At 35.4% G+C, this 24,759-nt stretch overlaps 1 protein-coding gene across 1 annotated transcript in view; it reads right to left on the reverse strand.

Annotated features, from left to right (window-relative positions):
• Positions 1–24,759, reverse strand: part of LOC145287829 (acyl-CoA dehydrogenase family member 10-like) — a 116,429-nt gene that overhangs the window by 72,151 nt on the left and 19,519 nt on the right. The window contains exons 2-3 of the mRNA XM_080135735.1: positions 9,467–9,699; positions 1,812–1,960 (exon numbers count right to left, since the gene is read on the reverse strand). Of these exons, the coding sequence (XP_079991861.1) occupies positions 1,812–1,960; positions 9,467–9,659 (342 nt within the window). The 5' untranslated portion in view covers positions 9,660–9,699. The remainder of the gene's footprint in view (positions 1–1,811; positions 1,961–9,466; positions 9,700–24,759) is intronic.

Consider the following 24,759-nt stretch of genomic DNA (forward strand, 5'->3'; position numbering starts at 1 on the left):
TCGTCATGCTGACTGTTTTCTTCCTTCTTATAAAGTTGGTCTTTTCAAGACTAAGGCTAATATAATAGATATCTCCTGCCTTTGCAATAATCATCTTTCATTTTTGTTAGCTCTTACATCAAGTGGTTTCATATCTTGTCTGAAGCAATTTCTATAATAAAAAAAAAATAAAAATCGAATATTCATTGAATCATAAATAAATTAAAGAAAACTTTTTTATAAATCATAAAATTGAAAATTGTAAACATTTTTTTTTTTTTTCATTTCTCTAAGTGCTTCACCAGGACAATGGCAGGTAAATGCAGTTTATATATATATATATATATATATATATATATATATACTAGCAAAAGTACCTGTCGTTGACTGGGTTCAAAAACAGCCTACAGAAAATGGACTCTATTTAGCGTGCAAATATGAACAGTTTCAAGGAGATACCGACTTGATAAATCCCTCACTTGCTCTCATTATTGCTTTGGTGAGAGGCAAAATCAAAAACAAGATACTGAAAAAAAATGAACTATTCCTTTTCTCTAATACATGTCAACCAAAGCAACTTGTTTTGTTCTCTTATATTCTTATGTTTTTTTTTAAAGTTTTTATGGAAAAAAACATGTTTCATTGAACAGCAGGAATAATTCCTGTTTGTTTTTCTTGCAATCCATCTTTTCCATTTGATAGGTCAAAGTTTGAACATTCTGTTCAAGTGTAAATTTCAATTTCAATGAGTCATTTCCAGGTGCATGATGAATTAGAAAATTGCATTTAGTGAATTTATTGAAAAAGTTGATTAAAATCATTTAAAAGCCCTTAAACGTACCCTCTCTTTCATATTGAGGCAGATTGATAGCCAGTTTGTTTATGTGAATGACTATATATATATCTATATATATATATATATATATATATATATATCTTCTATAATATAAAGCTGAACGTCTGTGTGTGTGTCTGGTCACGAATAGGCTCCTATATGGTTGACTATTATGGAAAACTGATCACATATAATGATAGAAGATGTATCGAGACACAGGAATGGGTATGTTTGATCTGGCATAATGATGATTTATTCGGTGGCTCATTAAAATTGTTGGGTCTGCGTTTGCGCCTGGTCCACAAAGTATGGAAATAAAAAATTTAAAAATTCAAAAAAAAAAAAAACGTTTACAAGTGTTTTTGATATAGATGCACATAAGAATACTTTGATAAGTATGTTTTAACTTAAATAGGAATGGTATAATAAAATTGTGGGGTCTGCGTTCGCGCCTGGCCTCCATAGAATGGAAATAGGCACAAACTTTAATAAAGACTTTTCATATCTATCTGCGTAAGTATACTTTGATAATTATCTTTCAGTTTGAAGAAATATGGTAAAATAAAATTATGGGGTGTTCGTTCGCGCCTGACCTCCACAGAATGGAAATATGTCACAAAGTTTAACAAGGTTTTTTAATATAGATCCACAGAATATTGTGATAAGTGTTTCAGTGTGAACAGGTATAGTATAATAAATTATGAGGTTTATCTATTTTATTTTTACTTTCATCATATTTTGCTTTGGTTTTGATACCCCCCGAATTCGAAACTATCTCTTTACAACCCTTCCTTTTCATAACCTATCATACTTTCATAAATCAGAGTCCATTTTCTGTAGGCTGTTTTTGAACCCAGTCAACGACGGGTACTTTTGCTAGTATATATATATATGCTTTAGTGATGGAATGATACATATTTACATATATAAAATGACAAAAATATACACAAAATAAAAATAAAAAAGAATATAATTCTTCAGAGCTTTTCCAACTGACCTTTTCTGAGCATTCCTGACTGAAATGCTCAATAAACTCATTAGCTGTTAAAAGACCCATTTCAAGTTTAGCCCATGCACCCATGTGACCATACTCAACAATCACACTCAGCAATGTCCCATCTGGAATGTTATTCTTGGACTCAAATTCTGAAAAAGAAAATTTAAAGGTGAAAAAAATTCATTCTGAGCTAACACAAACGAACGGGTATACAGGGTGGAATATGAGTCCTGTTACAAAATTTCAGAAGTATTTTTTATGATAATATTAAGATAAATTTACTATTTTATTTTCATCATATGATAATGTAATGTAATGATTTCTTATTTTTCATATACAAAAAATACTAATTTTTAACAATGTCTGTTGAATTAAAGAGAAGCAGCATGAGAAGGTCATTTTTTTTTTTTTTTTTTTTACACAGTGATCACCACATCAAGGCCCGGAAGCCACTCAGGGATAAGGGTTATTGCAAGTACATTACATTAGTGTGGAGATTTGATGAAGTGTTTACTTAAGGGGGCAGTTCATTAGGAATTTGTTTGGACTTGAAGACATCCAAGTTGTAGTCCGGTGGGAAGCAGGCAGACGGAACAGAGTTCCACAGGCGTGCAGTTCTAAGGAAGAAGCTTTGTTCATGGAATCCGCATTTTGATTTAGGCAAAGATATAGAGTGGGAGAAATTTGTCACAGTGGATTCAGCTAGACGGGTGTTTTTCGTGAAAGATTGGCGAGGGGGGGGGCGAGAGATTGGAGTTCAGACGAGCACCTGCCATGGAAATAACGATAAAACAAGGATAGGCCCGCAACGTCTCTTCTGTGGGAGAGAGGTTGCAGGGTAGAGAAAAGGGCATCCCTCACTAAGCCACGAAGTCTATTTTGTACTCTGTCAAGGCAGGATAGGCTGTTTTTAGCAGCTCCTGCCCAGATATGGCAACAGTATTCAAGTTTGAGAAAAACCTCAAAATCAACAAAATGTTCATGAAGCAAATGATTGATCATTAGCTGGAAACTTCGTCGATCAAGACAGACAACAATCAGGCCTTCCCTGCATCTCAAGAACACCTAAACTCAACAAAAACGTGAGAGAAAAAATCAGGTGAAATTCAAGAAGACCCATGAGACAAATGGCAAAAGAAGCACAAACGTCACCAAAAACTATCCAAAGAATATATCGAAGTGACCTAAAGATATCACCTTGTAAGCTCCAAAAGCGACAGTTTTCTCTACAAGTGTCTACTTAAGGGGGCGGTTCATCAGGAATTTGTTTACGTTGGACTTGAGACATCCAGGTTGTAGTCAGGTGGGAAGCAGGCAGACGGACCAGCGTTCCACAGGCGTACACTTCTAAGAAACGAGCTTTGTTCATGGAATCTACGTTTTGATTTAGGCACAGATAAAGAGTGGAGCAAATTTTTGACAGTGGTTTCAGCTAGTCGGATGTTTTTCGTAAAAGATTGGCGAGGGAGAACCAGAGATTGGAGCTCAGACGAGCACCTGCCATGGAAATAACAATAAAACAAAGATAGGCTCGCAATGTCTCTTCTGTGGGAGAGAGGTTGCAGGGAAGAGAAAAGGGCATCCCCCACTAAGCCACAAAGTCTATTTTGTACTCTGTCAAGGCAGGATAGGCTGTTTTTAGCAGCTCCTGCCCAGATATAGCAGCAGTATTCCATCCTTGGACGTACTTGGCTTTTATATAGATAGAGAATTGCATCAGTAGTTAGATATCTTCTGGAGTGGTAGAAGGATCCCACCATCTTTCCAGCGACCTTGGCAACAGACTTGATGTACGTGTTCCATTTCAGATCTGGAGTAAAGGTCAAGCCCAGAAGCTTATCAAAACATGGGCCTTCTCCTAGACGAGAGCCATCCATTTCAATTGATGTCAGATGGGGATCAGAGCATTGATGATGTAAGGATAGGAGTTTGGTTTTAGATGCATTAAAGGTAACCAGCCACGTCTTCCCCCACTGAACTCGAGATCAGAGGAGAGAGAATCAGAGAGAACATTGTCATTTACGGCCTTTGATGTGTTGCCATAGATAGTTGTGTCATCAGCATAGATGTCAATGAATGATTTTAGTATGTGTTTTGGAAGATCATTAATGTAGATCAGGAGAGAGTTGGGCCCAGGATGGATCCCTGAGGGACTCCAGCATTAATGCTGTGGGCCTCTGATTTCTGCCCATCAACCACTACTCTTATGAGCCTATCAGAGAGAAATTAATTAATGATAGAGTAAACATTTCCAGCTATACCGTAGCTGGAAATCTTGTGAAGTAGGCCTTTATGACATACCTTGTCAAAGGCCTTTAATATGTCAAGAGCAATTGCCCTAGAAAGGAAGCCTTTGTCAAGAGATTCACTAATCCTATGAGATATAATCGTTAGCACATCTGCGGTAGATCTTGCAGAATGGAAACCATATTGCGTGTCACTAGGAAGGTTATTTCTGTTGAGGTGGTTGACTATTTCTCTGTTTAATATGGATTCCAGCAACTTACTCATGACACACAGAAGACTTATTGGTCTGTACTGAGAGGGAGATGACTTATCACCTGAATTCTTAAATACAGGGCATACTGATGAGGTTTTCCAGGGTGTTGGAAAACACTTCTCCTTAAGGCAACGCTTAAACAGTTTTGTAAGTATGGGAGCAAGTTCTGGTTGAAGCTTTTTTAACTCTATAATTGGGATGCCATCAGGGCCAGTTGCTTTACTGGAATCAAGGTTCTTGATTAGCTTGGCGACCTTATGCACAGATATTTGTATGTTACCTAGCATGTTCTGTGTTATAGGAGGAAATATGGGGAGTTGATGGCCTTCGTCGCATAGGATAGAATTAGCTGCAAAGTTCTTGGCAAATAGTTTGGCCTTGTCGGTTGCTGACGAGATGACCTCTGGTCCATTAATAATCGTTGAGACAGAACGCACACTTCTATTCAGGATCCTATTTGTTATTTGCCAAAACTGGTGGAAACCAAGCCACTGCTCAGCTACTTTGGATTTAAAGGACTGAGCATATAGCTCTCTTGCATTTTTTATTACTCTTTTACAGTGGTTACTGGCGTTTCTGAAAGCAGCTTTAGTCTCAGTGCATCCATTACGTTGGTAGCTATGGAAATGTGATTTCTGTGCGCGATGGCAGCAGCACATTCTGGGGAGAACCATGGCTGGCTGTCAGGTTTTTGTTGGAATTTTTTAGATGGTATGAATCGGTCTATGCCTACAATTAACCATTCGGTCAGATCTGATACTATAGAGGACACCTCCTTTTTAAACATGGAATGCAGAGGTAGATCAGATATGAATGTACGGAAGCTATCCCAGTCAGCCATAGAGTATCGGTATACAGTACAGTGGAGGGGTATGTCTGGGGACTTATTACATTTCATTTTTATCTTAATTTATATGATGGAGTGGTCGGAGGATCCTAGAGGAGAAACAACGGAACATGAACATAGCTCAGGGGAAGTGGAGAGAAAAAGGTCTAGAAGGCTTGCATACTGACCTGTAGTATCGGCCATACAGGTGGGCTCGCGAACAATCTGCGTGAGGTTATAAGCAATGGCAAAATCATGACAGAACCTCCCCTCATCGTCTGTCTTATTTGAGTGGGTCAGTCATTCCACGTTATGGACGTTGAAGTCACCACAGATGTGAATGTTAGCCAAGGGATGTGCAGACAGGATGTGGTCTATTTTCTCAGATATACTCTTAAAGATAGTAACTCCGCTGTTATGGAGTCGATAGAGGGCAAATATAAATGTAGTGGTGTAAGCAAGTGCAACCCAGAAGCACATATAAGGTAAATTAGGATCTTCTCTAGAGATATCCCTGCCACACGGGAAGCCATCTTTAAATGTAGGCACATATTCCATGCCCATGGCGGTCTTGATAAGTCAAGAGCAATTACCCTAGAAAGGAAGCCTCCGTTGACAGATTTGCTAATCCTATGAGATATAACATTTAGCGTATCTGCTATAGATCTAGCAGAATGGAAACCATACTGCATGACACTAAGAAGGTTATTTTTGTTGAGGTGATTGACTACTTCTCTATTTAACACAGATCTCAGTAACTTACTCACGATGCACAGGAGAAGGAGACTTATTGGTCTGTACTGAGAGGGAGATGACTTATCACCTGAATTCTTAAATATGGAACATAATGATGAGGTTTTCCAGGGTGTTAGGAAGCAATTTTCCTTAAGACAACGCTTAAACAGCTTTATAAGTATGGGAGTAAGTTCTGGTTGAATCTTTTTCAGCACTATAATTGGAATGCCGTCAGAGCCAGTTGCTTTACTGGAATCAAGGTTTTTGATTAGTTTGGCAACATCACGCACAGATATTCGTATGTCGCATAGCATGTTTTCTGATACAGGAGGAAATACGGGAAGTTGGCGGCCTTGGTCGCATAGGGTAGAATTAGCTGCAAAATTCTTGGCAAAGAGTTTGGCTTTGTCTGATGCTGACAAGATTACCTCAGATCCATACAAGAACTTTGAGTTTTTTTATTTGTGTGCAAATACAAAACCATTTGCCACTGTTGATTTATATAAAAAGGTTCATTTAACAAAAGAAAAGAACAGTCAGGTTACTTCCGTACGTGTATGAGAGAGAGTGAGGGAAGAAGAGAGAGAAACAGGTAGAGTGATAGATGAATATCTCGTTTCACTACTTTATGCAAACACACCCCCTCTCTATTGGGGACAGCATCCTAGTCTGTCTTTTTCTATTTGAAGTTTTAAATCCATTGTAAACATTTTACATTCAAAACACAAAAAACTGGTAAAGAAAAAAAAACAAATATGTAACAAATAAATGTTACCAAAAGCCAAGATAAGTTACTCTTCTGTTTAGCTGGATAAATGTTGTTTTTTTGTATGTGTTTTAAATTATTTTAAAGCATTTATTTACTTTTAAACACAAGTAGTGTCAAGCTTTGTGTTAGAACCAGAAAAGAAAATGGCTGACATTAGACAATCATTTGGGGAATCTTAATCATCACTCCAAAATCCAAAATTAAACAAAATACTAGTAGAAACCCTCTCAATAAATCTCACTTGACACTATTTGTGTTTTAAAATAAATAAACGCTTTAAAATAAGTTAAAACACAAGAAACTTATTCAGATAGGTAGAAGAATAACTTATCTTGCTTTTAGTAACATTTATTTACGATATATTTATTTTTTGACCAATTTTTGATTTTGTTATCTATATCGCAAAATGCATCCCGATTGTTCAGAAAAAGCCACTGTCATTTTTCCACTACAGGCATAGCACATAAATCATCAGTGCTTTAAAGTTGTTTTATCACCGGAGGCAATGAGAAATTCATTGCTCGTATCAGTTTCACTATACTGACTGTAGAAACCAGATAAAAATGGAGAGGAAAAAAATGGAAGTTTAACAACACAAAATTCAACTGAACTCAAATTATTGCCTTTTGTGAATTGGGAAAGCTGCTCAATGCACCCCTTCTTACCTCAACAAGGTTCAAAACCGGCTTTGAAATCTAGTAGGTGATATCATTTTCTCCTCCTTACAACCACTTTCTCACAACTGAGAAAGCTAACATGCTTGCCCATCGGTTTGCCTAAAACTCTACTTTGAACCCAGCAAACCACTCCCTCCCTGATTTTCCTTTGCGGACAGAAACCACACTAGATGATCCAAAAATTACCTCTTTTCAAGTACATGATATCAAAAAAACGTAGACACTTCAAAAGCATGTGGACTTGATCTCATTCTGGCTGTACTATTAAAAAATGCTCTACTGAGATTGCTCCAGTTTTCTAAAATTTTAACGAATCTTGCTTTCCTGACTGGTAGAAAACTACTTCCGTTATACCATTTTGCAAGAATTCTGGCAAAAGAACTGACCAATTAAATTATCGCCTAATTAGCCTCCTCCCTCTTTTCGACAAAATATTTGAGTCAATAATTAATCAAACTAGTCCACCACTTTACAGTTTTTAAACTTCTGTCCAACCAACAATCTGGATTTAGGCAAGCCCATTCTACTGCAGATATCCTAACTGTAATCTCTGGACATATATATACCATGCACTGGATAAAGCAGGGGAGGGGAAGGCATTAGCCCTAGATGTATCTAAAGTTTTTGGCAGGGTATGCCACAATAATCTTTTCATGAAAATCAGATTATATTACTGGACAAATACTTAACATAATTAAATTCTTTTTAAATAAGAGAAGAATCCAGGTTTTCATCGATGGTTGTACATCAAAATAATGATATAAATGCGGGTTAATCCTTAGACCTTCATTATTCCTGATATTCATAAGTGACTTCCTGATAAAATTGTCTTTGAGATGGGTACATTTGTTGACGACACCATGCTTTATAACAGGCATGAAGGGAAAATGAATGAACACATATCCAAGACAATATCAGAAAACGTAGAGGAAGACCTCCAGTCTGTAGTGACATGAGGACAAAAATGGATGTTAACATTCAATGCTGCCAAGACTCAGCTTGTTTCTTTTAATAATTACAAGAAACTTTCTCAAACACCAATAGCTATGGCTAATGATACATTACCTTTGTTCAAACTCTTCAACTTAATATTCACAGAGAACATGAGTTGAAACAGATATATCGATGGCATTGGCATGGCTGCTATGAAAAAGGTAGGCTCTCTTTACTGTGCTAGAAAGCTACTTATGCCTAAAAGTATCCTGTACCTCTACAAGGCTACTAGTCGCCCATGTATGGAGTATTGTTTTCACATTTGAGCTGTTCAAAAGAAAGTCATCAACCTAATAGGTCCTGAACTGTCAGCTAAGCTTCAATCACTGTCCTATCGACAAAATGTTGCATTTCTCTGCCTGTTACAAGTATTTTAATGGTGGATGCTCCAACGAACTACAAGCCCTTGTACTCCGTCAACGTAAATAGCCCCAACAACCCAACAATCAGCAAAATTCCACCCCTACACAGTTGAGATCTCCAGATGCCAGAAAGCCTTCTACTCTAATAGTTTCTTTCCCAGAACTGCTAGACTTCACTTACTGTACCAAGATGCAGAAGTTCAAGTGTAATGTGAACAGACATCTTGCTGCTCAACTCCCTAGATAGTATCCCTGCAATTTATGTCCCAGATAGTAACCCCCTACATCAAAGTGGCACTGTGTCCTTTTTGGGGTCAAAATGCAATAAAAAGAAAGAAAAGACATTAAGAGTCTATCTTCATAAAACACACTCGACTGAGCTTCAATCTACGCTCCCTCCTTCTTCAAAACATTCACAACAAATACTTGTCTATCTACAACAACTGTCAACAATTTCCCTTACTCTCTATCTGTGCCTAAAACTAAAATAAATTTCCATGAGCAAAGTTGTTTTTTCTAGAACTGCCTGTCTGTGGAAGACAATATCAATGGGTTGCTTCCCAGCTGACTATAACATGGTTGTTTTCAAACCCCAATGTAAAAAGGTTTTGAATGTGTCAGCCTCTTAAATAATAAAATTCTACCCAATTTTCACCACCATCGATCATTAGGGTCTTGTCTCACTAACAACCTGACACTTATTAATCCTTATCCTTGAGTGGCCTTCGTGCCTTGATAAGTGGTGACTCCCTTGTAAAAAACAAAAGTTGAAAAAGTAATGTACCAGACTTACCTGCAAAGATACCCATCGGATTTGGAAGGATGACTCCGCCCATGTCAAATATGACGCCTTTGATTGGTTGTTTATCCTGATTGGGCTTCTTGTTTGATAACACCACAACCCCACAGTGAATCTCCCGCCTGAACGGTATGCATACATGGCGAACTGTCTGAATGACCTGTCTCCAATGTCTCGTACGCAACATAGTGCTTTCTCTCACAGCTCACACCTCATCTAAGGGTAGCCTACAGATTAAAAATAAACAAAAAATAAACAGATTAAAAATTAAATAGATATATATGTTACTGACTAACCAGAATCTTGAATGGATATTACTAGTTATCATGACCTCGTCACTAAAATAAGAAACGCAATCAAGGAATTTTAAACAAACAATGCATATAATCTAACATATAAGGTTATCGTGTTAGATTTTCAAAGTCAGACCTAAATAGAAGTTAAGCTGACAAATCAAAGTTTGCTTTTGACTAGCTAATTTTCATTTGATATTGTTGTACCATGTTGTTAACATTAAAATAATTTCTGAAATTATTATGGTGTCATTTGCTATGTGCCCTGTGATTGGATGACAAGCAACAAATCACAGGCTATGTTTTAGAACCTCCGATGAACCCCATGCAAGGGTTTTTTTTTTTTCCAACATTTCTTCCTCTTTTACTGAGTAATCCTCTAACAAGCAAACACGGCTACTGCTACATCCACCTTCAACACAGCAGAACATGTACGATGGTTCCTTTCAGCATTTGCAGTACAAGAAGACAAAGCTCCCCATTTCCACACTCACTGAAACAAACTCAGAGAACAAGAAAATTTAAAAAAAAAAAAAACATTAAAAAGGACACATCTTCAGAAATAAGTTCCTAATATACTTTATGGCAAATTATTTTAAAAATTGTTGTATCATGTCCAACAACAATGCTGACAGAATTCTCCTACAAAGAACGGCTTCCAAGACTAAATCTGTTCTAATTTAAGAAGTGAAGGATGTGAGGAGACCTAATTCTGACATACAGCATCATCAATAGGAATGCAAATTTTTGTTTAGAGGAGTTTTTCAACGTAACACTTCGTACCAGTCTATGCGCTCATTCACAGAAGATGTAGCAACATAGTTTTCTGTTCCTAAAACAGCATTCCAAAGGAAGCTATGATGATTCCTACCATATGTAGGTTTAAGCTTTAATTATTTAGTTCTGTGTAAACAACTAATTTAATATATTTTAAAGGATGTTTGTTTGCTTGTTTTATGAACTCCCTGTATTTTAAAAGCAGATATTATGACTACAGAAGTACATTAAAAAATGAAAAATGCCAAATAAAAACAGCATTAGCAAACCACTACTGGGAACTCAAGGAAGGTGGATGATCGCGAATAGTAAGGTGGAAAATAGTATGGCAGCGTAAGTACAAATTTAAACGATCTGTGTAGACTATGTTTGAATGAGAAATTAGTTATCCTAAACTTTAAAGAACCCCAAAATATATTAAATTGCAAGAATGAAATAGCAACGTATGTACACAAAATAAACTTTACCTTGAATAACACGCACAACAAAAACAAAAGTGATAATAATTCTAATAATAAATAAACAAATACACTAGTATAAAATAAAATGTAATTGAAAAATATCCAAATTAATTAGAGGTCAAATGAATCTTCGGCTGATAAACATACGCCCATTGGCTATGATAAATGGGTATGTAAATAATGACTGATTGACAGACTAGCAAACCCAATACCATGAGAATATATTAAAAAAACACGAAGTAACATAGATTCCATGCAATAACCTGACGATTCCTCACGAGAATGAAATGCGAAAAATTGTGTGTAGCTTAATTGCCATCTATATATATAAAAGCGAAAATGTATGCATGTATGTATGTATGTACGCTTTTCCTCGATGTCCACAAAAGGCTTCTTTCAGAGAAGCGCTCGCTCGCGTCACAACTTAAAACTTTTTATATCATCTATAAATTGTAATATCTCACACTTAACCACGGAGCTTGCCTGTCTATTTAATTTTATTGACTTTGAAACGTTATTATTCCACATTTCCCGCATCGGCACGCGTTACATTCTGTTTTTGGTATAAACAAAAAGCGAAACTCAACTCTAATCACCGGCCTAGAGCCAGTGTCTCTAGAGAGCTAAGTAACGTTTGTTCAATGTCGACTTCGTCATATCAGACGGTAGCTTTCATTTCGAGACGAGACACTCCCCCTAATAAACAGGGGGCTTGTTTTCCCCGAACTTAGTTAAAAACAAACAAACCGATTTATTTATTTATTTATTTAAAAACTGTCCCGCACAAAATCGTAACTGCTGAATAGCTATCACGGTCACGTCAATCAAAAACGCGCACCTATTTTTTTTCACAATTTACTATTTTCCAACTGCGCGTCGTCAAGGCTTCGTTTTTTTTTTCACGGGCACCTTTTTTTTTTCACATTTTCGGGTTTTTTCACACACACACCTACAAACACCCGGGTAACGCTGGGTACCTCTCGCTAGTCTATATATATAAAAGCGAAAATGTATGTATGTATGTGTGTATGTTTGTGTGTCTGCTAAAAACTTTATACAGACACGACGAAAATTCACAAACTCGGTAGCATATCGAAGTCCCATCCTTCGCTTGAAAAATATTGAAAAATTGGCCAAAAACGTTCATTTTTTCACCCCGAAATCGATAATTTTCGACAGGGGGGTGGGGAGGCTCAACAAAAACGGTTACATCTAAACAATCTATAAATATAAAAGCGAAAATGTATGTATGTGTGTATGTGTGTTCGCTTTTTCTGTATGTCTACAAAAGGGTTCTTTCAGAGAAGCGGTCGGTCAGTTCACAACTTTTTAAAACTTTTTATATCACATATAAATCGTAATATCTCACCGTTAACAACGAAGCTCGCCTGTCTATTTAATTTGCTCGATTTCGGGAAGATAAATATTAAACATTTGTCGCTCGCCGCATGTGGGTTAGTCTTTTTCCTATAACATCTTGGAGGGGGAAAAAAAAAAAAGCGTTCAGCAGTAAATGAAATCCCGCAGTCAAACTTGACCTACGGGCACCTGCTAAATCCAAGTAATTAAATAAATTCAAACGTGTTTCCATTAGCATCTCGCGGTGGGGAAATTATTAACGTCGTGCGTTTTTTTTTTTTTTCACACTTTAATTTACAACTTTGCCTCAAGGGTTCGGGTTCGATCCTCACACTTACCTACCAAAACATTTTTTTTTCTTTTTATTTTGATTTACCCAAAACCACACACATCTCCAAACACCTGCGCAACGTCGGGTACCCTTCGCTAGTGTATATATATTTTCAAAACTTACTACCTAGCTCTACTTACATATTAGCACTGTCGAAGTATATACTGAAAATAGATGCATAAGATAAAGAGAGAGCAAGAAACAGATCTCGTAATAATAATTCAGAAGTAGGAGAGAGAGAAAGGGGCAAAGAAAGAAATGGGAGAGAAGAGAAAATTGGAGTACAATTGATATATATGTATATATCTCCTATCTATTTATTATAATAAAACTGTAAATTTGCTTGCTATGATGTCACAATCTCACATTATAACGTCATGACGTCATTTCTAGCAAAGTTTTCATGTTGAAATAAAGTCAAAAAACATTTTGTGCAAATTTATTTTTATGTTTTTAACTACAAAGAAAAAGGGGAGGGCGACACTTAGTTTAGTAGTACTCTGGAGGCATCCTTAATTATATTAGTGCTTTTAGTGGTGCTCTGTAGGCCTCCTGTGTTGTTTTTCATTGATCACTTAAATAATTTCTCTTCTAGAAGGGGGATTAGAAATTTGGTTTTAGTAGTGCTTTGGAGGTCTCCTTATTTACAGAAGTGTCCAATATCCTAGATAGGACCATAATCAAAAGTGCTTAATATCCTGGATAGAGCAAGTAATATCCCAAAAGCGAGCTTTCTTTTTCACTTTTTAAAAAACAAGAGATTTCTCGAAGAGGGGGAACTTTCACAGATATGTTTGTATGTACGTTATCACATTTCACACATATTTATGTTTGTATATATGTTATCCCTTTTAATACATACTAGACTTTTAATACATACTAGACTTTTAATACATACTAGACTTTTAATACATACTAGACTACCCGTTGGGTCAGTATGTTATAATAGCTATGGAATTAATGTACGAGTGTGACACTTGTGATGTAAAGACAATAGTTTTTTGTGACATAACAGAAACATTTCTATGAAAGTATATTAAAATGTAAAAAGAATATAGATAAACTTCTATGAGTCGGTCTTTTTATAATTGTTTATTTTTGAAAAAAAAAAAAACTTATAGCCATTGAATTATAAGTAGTTTGCCATACTTATAGGTAAATGTGCACTGAACAGATATCATAATACTTTAAGTTAAATTCAAATCTTGATATATTTTAATTTAAACGCGAAAAAAAACAATTGGGACGCTGAAAACATACACAGTAAAACAATCTTTTATTGTCGCGTTGATTATTTATTTGTAACGCAATTTTTAAAAAAAAACATATTTTCGGGGTTATTTATTTATGTTGGTAGTGTAGAAGAAAATGTATGAATGTTTTTAAGAATTGCTTCCAATGTAATAGATGAACTGAGACTAAAGCCGCTTTCAGGACTGCCAGCAACCACTGTAAAAATGTAATAAAGAACGCAAGAGAGTTGTATGCTCAGTCCATCAAGTCCAAAGTAGCTGAGCAGTGGCTTGATTCCCACCAGTTTTGGCAAATAGCAAACAGAATCCTGAACAGAACGTGTTCTATCCCAACTCTCATAAATGGACCTGAGGTCATCTCATCAGCATCAGACAAAGCCAAACTCTTTGCCAAGAACTTTGCAGCTAATTCTACCCTTTGCGACCAAGGCTGCCAACCTCCAATATTTCCTCCTGTATCAGAAAATATGCTATGTGATATACAAATATTTGTACATGATGTTGCAAAGCTAATCAAAAACTTTGACTCCAGTAAAGCAACCAGCCCTAATGGTATTCTAATTATAGTACTCAAAAGACTTCAACCAGAACTAGCGCCCATCCTTACAAAACTGTTTGAATGTTGTCTTAAGGAGAATTGCTTCCCATCACCTTGGAAAATCTCATCAGTATGCCCCGTATTTAAGAATTCAGGTGATAAGTCATCTTCCTCTCAGTACAGGCCAATAAGTTTTCTGTGCGTCATGAGTAAGTTGCTGGAATCTGTTAAATAGAGAAATAGTCAACCACCTCAGCAAAAATAACCTTCTTAGTGACACACAATATGGTCTCCATTCTGCTAGATCTAAAGCAGATGTGCTTACAGTTATATCTCATAGGATTAGCGAATCTCTCGACGGAGGCAACCTTTCTAGAGCAATTGCTCTTGACATATCAAAGGCCTTTGATAGAGTATGGCATAAAGCTTTACTTCACAAGATCTCAAGCTACGGTATAGCTGGAAATGTCTTCTCAATTATTAAATCATTTCTCTCTGATAGATTCATAAGAGTAGTGGTTGATAGGCAGAAATCACAAGCTCTCAGTATTAATGCTGGAGTCCCTCAGGGGTCCATCCTGGGCCCAACTCTCTTCTTTATTACATTAATGATCTTCCAAATCACATCCTTACATCATTCGTAGACATTTATGCTGATAACACTGCTATCTATGGTAGCACATCTAAGACCATAAACGACCAAGTTCTTTCTGATTCTCTCTCCTCTGATCTTGAGCAAGTGGTACAATGGGGAAAGAGCTTTTATCTTTACATCATCAACGCTCTGATCCCCATCTGGCATCAATTGAAATGAATGGCTCTCGTCTTGGGGAGGCCTCATGTTTTGACAAGCTTCTGGGCTTGACCTTTACTCCTGATCTGAAATGGAACACATACATTAAATCTGTTGCCAAGGCTGCTGGAAAAATGGTGAGATCCTTCTAGCGATCCAGTAGATATCTCACAGCCGATTCAATTCTCTATCTATATAAGAGCTAGGTACATCCAGGGATGGAGTACTGTTGCCACATCTGGGCAGGAGTTGCTAGAAAGGACTAATCCTGCCTTGATAGAGTTTAAAGTAGACTTTGTAGCCTCATAGGTGATGTCCTTTTCTCTTCTCTGCAACTTCTTTCTCATAGAAGAGATGTTGCGAGTTTGTCTCTGCTTTATCGTTATTTTCATGGCAAGTGCTCGGCTGAGCTCCAATCTATGGTCCCCCATCACCAGACTTTTACAAGAAACACCCGTCTAGCAGAAAACACTATCACTAATTTCCCCCACTCTTTATCTGTGCCTAAACCTAAACATAGATTCCATGAACAAAGCTTCTTTCTTAGAACTGCACGCCTGTGGAATTATCTTTCGTTTTCCTGCTTTCCAGCTGACTACAATATGGCTGTCTTCAAGTCTAACGTAAACAAGTTTTTGATGAGCCATTCCATATAAGTTAACAAATTTACCGAATTTCCATTACTAACGATTACTATATTGTCCAATTTCAACTGTACACTCTTTAACCCTTATCCTCGAGTGGCCTCTTGGCCTTGATAATTGATGATGCCTATGTAAGAAAATGGAGAATAAATTAAAAAAAAGATGAAAGCAGTGGGTAAATCGCCGTTGCAAAATGCTCTTATGGTTGTCAACAGGTTAAAAGTAGATTTATTTGTAAGAAAATTGCGTTAAAATAACTTAAATGTAATACAGAAATGAACTACGTAAAAAAAAAAAAGAGCAGAAAGTATTAACAATTGTTTATTTCGATAATTTAAATGCGAAAACAAATTGGGACGCTGAAAACATACACAGTAAAACAATACATTTTATTGTTGCGTCAATTATTTAGTATAATATATATCATATATAGGAAACACGTCAATGATTATACGTATTATTTGTAATCATGTTTTGCGTTTGCTTCCCATATCTTGAAGTTTTTTATTCAATAAATTTAAGATATTCACTTTTCTAAGGACGTCCATATATCTGAACGAAACCGGTCCAGCGATTTGTGTTTATTTGTTTATGCTGTTATGGGTTTATGTTTATGTACGCATGCTCAACCGGAAGTAGTAAACCGGATGTTCGGTTACAACACCCGTTACAAGGTCATTTGAGTTTTATAATTATATAGATTTATGTTTGCAGGTATTTATCGCCTTTCACTCCCCTTACATGTTTGTATATAAATTATCACCTTTCACACATATATTGACACGTATGTTATCACCTTTCACACATATATTGACACGTATGTCATCACATTTCACAAATTTATGTTCACTCACCTTATGTTCGTATGTAACATACATTAATGTGTGTATGTAACATAAATGTATGTTTACATGTAACATACATTAATGTTTGTATGTAACATACATTAATGCATGTTTACATGTAACATACATTTATGTTTGTATGTAACATACATTTATGTTTGTATGTAACATACATTAATGTTTGTATGTAACATACATTAATGTTTGTATGTAACATACATTAATGTTTGTATGTAACATACATTTGTTTGTATGTATGTTATTACCTTTCAAACACATGTTTGTACGCTACCATCTTTAAAACCCATTTGTGTTTGTATGTACATCATAACCTTTTTTTTATTATTTCATTTTCATCCCAAACAAGGCACAATGCCACTTTGATGTAAGGGGCTACTATCGGAGACATAAGTTGCAGGGATACTATGTAGGAAGTTGAGCAGCAAGATGTCTGTTCACATTACTCTTGAACTTCTGCATGTCAGTACAGTTGAAAAAGCAGGAACCCGAAAGGGTGTTAAAATATTTTTGAATTTAATGAGGGTATGACTCCAATGATTTTGACAATCGTTTTTATAACCACAGTTATAACAATCAACCAATCAGAAGCTTCAAAAGTTATAATTAAAAAAAATGTTGAATTTTGAATTCAATCAGTTTGCCATTGGCCTCTGTCTCAAAAGGACTCAAGGGACTGCATTGATTCTTCGCCACCATCTTTGTTACTAAGAATTACTCAACACTTGAAATCGTGACTAGATATTCATTTTTTCCCTTTTGTGCGGTTGATTCTTTGCCGCCATCTTTGTTACTAAGAATTACTCAACACTTGAAATCGTGACTAGATATTCATTTTTTCCCTTTTGTGTGGTTGATTCTTTGCAGACATCTTTGTTACTAAGAATTACTCAACACTCGAAATCATGACTGCATTGATTCTTTGCCGATTTGATTTACTGCCGCCATCTTTGTTCAACATAATGTCTCAGCACTTACTTTCCAGAGTCTAGCAGTTCTGGGGGAAGAAACTAATAGAGTAGAAGGCTTTCTTACATCTAGGGATCTCTACTGTGTAGGGGTGGGATTTTGCTGATTGTCGGGTTTGTCGGGAGTAAATCATTCATTTTTTTACGTTCATTATCACCTAACACATAAATTTCCGATATTACATACATGATGACACATCTATATTGGTACATATGTTAACACATTTGTGTTTGTACATACGCTATTCATTTATTATTAATGTCTGTATGTACATTACCACTGTTATCATGTTTGTATCTATGTTATCACCTTTCACAGACATTTATAGTCGTACATACGTTATCACCTTTCACACATGTATGTTTGCACATACATTATCATCTTTCAAATACAGTTATGTTTATATGTACGATATCACCTTTTCACACACACTCATCGTATGTACATTATCACCTTCCACGTACATTTGTTTATGCATACGTTATCACTTTTCACAGATTTGTGTTTTTACTAATTTGCACATTACTTTAAAAAGAGAACTTTTATTCATTCACTGTTCGTTTTTTTTTTTCTGTTTTCTTATTGGACTAGCAGGGGTTTCCGGTGTTGCCCGGGTGTTTGGAGGTGGGGGGGGTAAAAAAAAAGTTAAGTATGAGGATCGAACCCGAACCGTTGAGGCAAAGTTGTAAATTAAAGTGTGAAAAAAAAACCCGTGCGACGTTAACCATTGCCCCACCACGAGATGCTAGCGAAAACACGTTTGAATTTATTTAATTACTTGGATTTAGCAGGTGCCCGTTTTAATGAGGTCAAGTTTGACTGCGGGATTTCATTTACTGCTGAACGCTTTTTTTTCCTCCGAAGATGTTATAGGAAAAAGACTAACCCACATGCGGCGAGCGACAAATGTTGAATATTTATCTTCCCTAAAACAAGCAAATTAAATAGACAGGCGAGCTTCGTTGTTAACTGTGAGATATTACGATTTATATGTGATATAAAAAGTTTTAAAAAGTTGTGAAGCGAGCGACCGCTTCTCTGAAAAAAGCCTTTTGTTGACATACAGAAAAAGCGAACACACATACATACATACATTTTCGCTTTTATATATATATATAGATGATTAGTTTAATTTCACTATTATGTACAGTTCTATTTGTGCATATTTTCTATATTGTGCATAATTGTATAGCATTTGGAGCTGCATTTAGAGTAAATCTATCTATCTCAGAAAAATTTTTTACCAAATAACATTATCAATTTATGATCTCTATACTTGAAACTTGATATATGGGGTATTTGGATCTGTGGAACAAAATCGATTTTATTTTTAGCTAGAAAAATAACTGCTAACAGGTAAAAATTGAAAAAATAGAACTGGGAAGGCATAGTTCGACGTAATGTGTAAGTTCTGCATATGCGCAAATATGCATTTATACGTTAAACAACATTATGCTTTGATATTCATATATATTTAGATGGCAACAAATAATGCTGGAAAGTTATATGTTTTCGTGTCAATTCTAGCTGATCATGTCATTCAAGTCGTACATTTATTTTAACTTTTGAAATCACTATATATTGGTTAAAAATATAATCAATAGAGAATTGGCTCTACGATAATGAATACGAAAGCTGCATAAATTAAAATATATTTTAGCATATTTTATGACTGGGCGACTGGTGCTACCAGATCAGGCTGTCTAAAGATATTGGTTTCCTAGGACGAAATGCACCTAACATTGATGCTTTTTGTTTCTCTGCTTCCTTTTACAAAACTTATGTTCTTTTTTTTTTTTTTTTTTTACATAGGCGTCACCACTTATCAAGACCGATAGGCCACTCAAGGATAAGGGTTAAAGAGTGTACAGTAGTCAAAAGGACAATATAGTAATCGATAGTAATGGAAGTTCGGTAAATTTGTTAACTTAAGTGGAACGGCTCATCAGAAACTTGTTCACGTTGGACTTGAAGACAACCGTATTATAGACAGCTGGAAAGCAGGAAAACGGAAGACAATTCCACAGGCGTGCAGTTCTAAGAAAGAAGCTTTGATTGTGGAATCTATGTTTAGGTTTAGGCAAAGATAAAGAGTGGAGAGAATTATTGATAGTGTTTTCAGCTAGTCGAGTGTTTCTTGTGAAAGTTTGGCGAGGGGAGACCATAGATTGAAGCTCAGTTGAACACTTTCCATGAAAATAACGATAAAGCAGAGACAAACTCGCAACATCTCTTCTGTGAGATAGAGGTTGCAGCGAAGAGAAAAGGACATCTCCCACCAGAACACGAAGTTTATTTTGAACCCTACCAAGGCAGGACAAGTCTTTTCTAGCAGCTCCTGCCCATATGTGGCAACAGTATTCCATCCTTGGACGTATCTGGCTCTTATATAGATAGAGAATTGCATCAGCAGTGAGATATCTACTGTTCTGCAAAACCAAAGACAACAATCTCTCTTTTCGTTCTTCCCATTTTCCCTTTCTATCTCCCCCACTTTCCTGTCTGGTTTCCTAAGTTAAAATGTACCAAACATTAAAACTGTAACCCTTTTCCCTCTCCCATTGCAAAACTCATTCATGTTCTGCAGGACAGGAAGCAAAAACAATAAAATCCACTATAAAACAACCAAACCAGACACTACAAACTAGTGATTGAAAATACAAAGAGTTTGAAGCATAAAAAAATTTCTACAAAATAACTGGATGCAACATGAATACTATTTTCAAAATAACTGGATTCAGCATTAAATAACCTGAAAAGGGTTGACATGCCATAAAACAACCAAACCAAATGACTGGCCAATGCTGGGCAACGTGCTAGTATATATATACATAACAATAAGGATATTTTAATAAAATATTTATAGACATACAAGTAGGCTCTATTTTCACATCATACATTTGCCAGATATTGTCTCCCAAAATATCTAACACATGCTTGTTTCAACATCCTATTCTGCTACTTACAACACACTACTAAGGTTATAACTGATAGTTAATAGACAAATTCAAAAAAAACTCCATTAATAACTAGTTATACTTGCATCTATTTCTTAGCAGACAGGTTAATTAAAAAAAAAAAAAAAACGAAACTATTACAGATATGTTTGTATTTTTTTTTTTAATTTGCAAAGCAAAATCTTGATTTTTAATTAGCGGATGAATTGTAAAAAGGAAGATTGTGCAGCTCCAGTTTTATGGGGATAATTTGTTTTGAAAGAAAGTCTACAAAATCTTCACAAGCACTATCAACAATATCCATCACTATCTGTACCTAATTTAAAATGCAAACGCAAAGCTTCTTTCCTAGAACTACCCGCCTGTGGAACTGTTCTGTTGGTCTGCTTTCCAGCTAACTACAACATGGTTCTCTTTAAGTCCAATGTAAGCAAATTCTTGAGCCGCCCCCTTAAATAATAAATTTTTTCTACCCAATTTTCACCACAAACGATTATAACACCACTGTTATCTCACTGACCACCTTATGCTCATTAATCTTTATCCTCGAGTGGCTTTCGGGTCTTGTTAAGTGGTGAATCCCTTGTAATAATAGATAAATAAATTCCAAGACAAGATGTTAGCCTCACACTTGTGATTTTTTTTTTTTTTTACATGGAAATCACCACTTATCAAGGCCCGGAGGCCACTCGAGGATAAGGGTTATTTCGTGTACAGTAATCAATGAGACAATATCGTAATAATCGTTAGTAATGGACATCTGATAAAGTGTCTTACTTAAGGAGGCGGTTTATCAGGAAATTGTTTATGTTGGACTTGAAGACATCCAAGTTGTAGTCAGGTGAGAAATAGGCAAACGGAAGAGAGTTCCACAGGCGTGCACTTCTAAGAAAGAAGCTTTGTTCATGGAATCTACATTTTGATTTAGGCACAAATAAAGAGTGGGGAAAATTACTGACAGTGCTTTCAGCTAGACGGGTGTTTATCGTGAAAGATTGGCGAGGGGGGACCAGAGATTGGAGCTCAGACGAACATTTGTAGGTGTGTCAGAAATTTCGTGAAAAATAGTGAATAAATCTACCCTGTCTTTCCAAGCTTATAACTCCTCGAAAAATGTAATTCAAGCCCTATTTTTTTTTCCATTAAAAGAGCAAGGACCAAGGTTTCATTAAAAAAAAAAAAAAAAAAAAAACAAATAACGTGGTTTAAAAAAAAAAGTTTTAAACTTCGAACTTTACAGGTAAATTTCTAAAAAACACTACTTTTTTTCGTTTTAAATTTGAATATATTATTTATTGACCTTTTCTCTTCAATTTGTGATATATAAAACTTTGGTGAGTAAATTAATTACTTTTTAATAGACACTTGAAAATGGGGGGGGGGCGTGAATTTAAAAAAATGTTTGTCTAAAATATTATATTCGGTTTATTGGAAAGAACATAAAATTTCACATTGACCCTGAAAATATCGTAAAAATAGAATCAATAGAAAAATTTTGATAGATTTTTAAAGTTTAAAAATTGAAAAATATTGAGTTCGTAAAATTCATCACTGTTTTTTAAAAATTAAAAAAAATATTTCTATTACTTTTAAAACTACTTTAATAGTTTATTTTGGAAGTATAATCCATAAAGAAAATAAACAACCCACTTTTAAAAGAGAAATTACGAGTTTTTTATATTTTATTCGCAGTTTCGTGTTAGGGGTGTCAAAAATTCCTACAAAAATTCTGATACACCTAGAGCATTTGCCATGGAAATAACGATAAAATAACAACAGGCTCGGTGGGAGAGAGCACCCTCCACTAGGTTATGAAGTCTATTTTTACTCTAAATTTTTTACTAATTTCAACAGGATACGTAATTACAAAGTTCTTTTTTTTACTTAAAATATTTTTGATATCCAATTATAATTCACAAGCACCAAATTTGCTTAAGTCTGTGATGATATCTCCTTTGATTGAGGAGAGTTTATAAAAAAACATTTTTCTTCTCTTCTCTCATGACATAGAATCAGCTGAGAAGGACAGTTGCTGAGAAAAGAGAAGCTTTTAAATGCAGATAAACTGACAAAAAGTAAAGGAAGGTAGTAGTGGGAGGGGGGATGGTGAATGATTGGGTAAAAATTGCATTCTGGACTGTAACGATGTACACAGCAGCACAAGTGGGTTCAATCCTCATTCGGTGTCCTACTTAGCAAACTGCCTCTCGACTAACCCTACCTCCTCTCCCTTCCATTCGCACCAGGCTGGCAGTCAAACAACAAGATAATAACTCACCCAGGCACTTACCGTTTGCAACGTCCTTGAAAGTAGGTGAAGGACATTTCAAGGTGAAGGACGAAAATATTTGCTCAAATACACAAAAATACCATCGCTTCTCGGTTTATATTAACGTTAAAAAACCTAAAACATGTTGCTGCGTTATTTCAAAACAAGTTCTTATCACCTAAAATATATTATATTCAGTGTGCTTTGACAAAAAACATACTTAATTTAAGAAAATATGGTTCGTGTCCAGAATTTTCCTAATTTTAAAAAACAAATTTTTTTTTAAATCTGTATAATGTACGTACCCATGAAGAAACAAAACTATCATCTTCCAAAAATCACATAAATTGATCAAGTAGTTTTATTTTTAAATTAGAAAATCAAATTTTATGGGTATTTGAGAAGCGATTGTTTTCAGAGTGGCGGGCAAAACAATCATAAGAAACAAAAAGACACAACTCCACAATAATTTAATTATGCGAGATTTTTGCTGTAATGCCTATGAATTTCCAATAATCAATCAAAAATTATTTTCTTTATAAAAATAAAACTACTTGATCAATTTATGGGATTTTTGAAATATGATATGTTTTGTTTTGTCACAGAGTATGCACATCATACAGATTTTTCCTCAATTTTTTTTTTTTAATATAAAATGAATTCTGGACAAGAATCGAAAATATTTTTGACTAATTATAATTGGAGTCAATTCAATATAGCTTCTTCTGTTCAAACAAATATTGCCATTGTGATGCAATGCATTATGGGACCAAATAAATCTGTGAAAAAATAAAAGAGCAAAAAATTTGTAGATAAGGTCCTATTTCATACAATTTGGAATGATTTTTTATTCGACCCCACCCTCCCGCCTTCAAAAAATGGCATACTGTCACCAACACTTAAAGAGCTATTGTGATAGGAGACAGATTTTTTAAGGGGTACAGGTACTAGGTGAAGAGTAAGGCAGTTAAATTTTTGTTTGTGTTACATTTAAATTTCTGCATGTTGATACAGTCAGAAGAACAGGAAGGGAATTTCATGAGAAGTTTGGTAGAAACCGTTCATCAGACAGACAGACAAACTGATATTCATGTATATGGAAGAGAGAAAGAGAGTGAATGAATTTTATAACAATATTTATTGTTAGCTTTCTAGAATTCAGGTCAACAATAGTTTAACATACGATTGTTTCAGAGGCTACTTGAAATTATGTTTATGGTCTTATTTTTTATGTTTATGTGCATTATCTTCATCTCGAAATATAATAAAATGACTGCAGAAATTTCCCTCTGAACCAAAGTATCGTAGGTTTGCAACAACAGATGCCACATACAAATTAGGCTATTAGCCACTATCTTATGTAACTTTCGAACACCTTTGCAAACACATTTAATCGTGATAATAAAATACTACATTACATCCTAGAAGCAACACCATCACAATATCTTTAGAGGAAGGGATACCTATTTTTCCCTCTAAATATTTAGTCCTACCACTGCCACCAGTCAACACCGGAAGGAAGTCTACATGTTCCAAAAATTCTAGGCTTACACCACCTGTAACTGGCTCATACAAACACATATATACCATAAACTTTTCCATATTAGAGTAAAAAAAGTATTAATGTCTCCCTCAGGAAAATCCACTGAGTCTGATTGGTTGCCCATTACTTCTCTTATTTCAGAATTAGATGATTCTAAACAAATCTTCAAAACATTACAGTATGGCGTCGCCAGGACAAAGTTTGCTATTTTTTACATTGTAACCCGGCGATGTTTAA

Source organism: Euprymna scolopes, chromosome 1 (genome assembly GCF_053919585.1).
Source record: "Euprymna scolopes isolate OS-2025 chromosome 1, ASM5391958v1, whole genome shotgun sequence".
NCBI lineage: Eukaryota > Metazoa > Mollusca > Cephalopoda > Sepiida > Sepiolidae > Euprymna > Euprymna scolopes.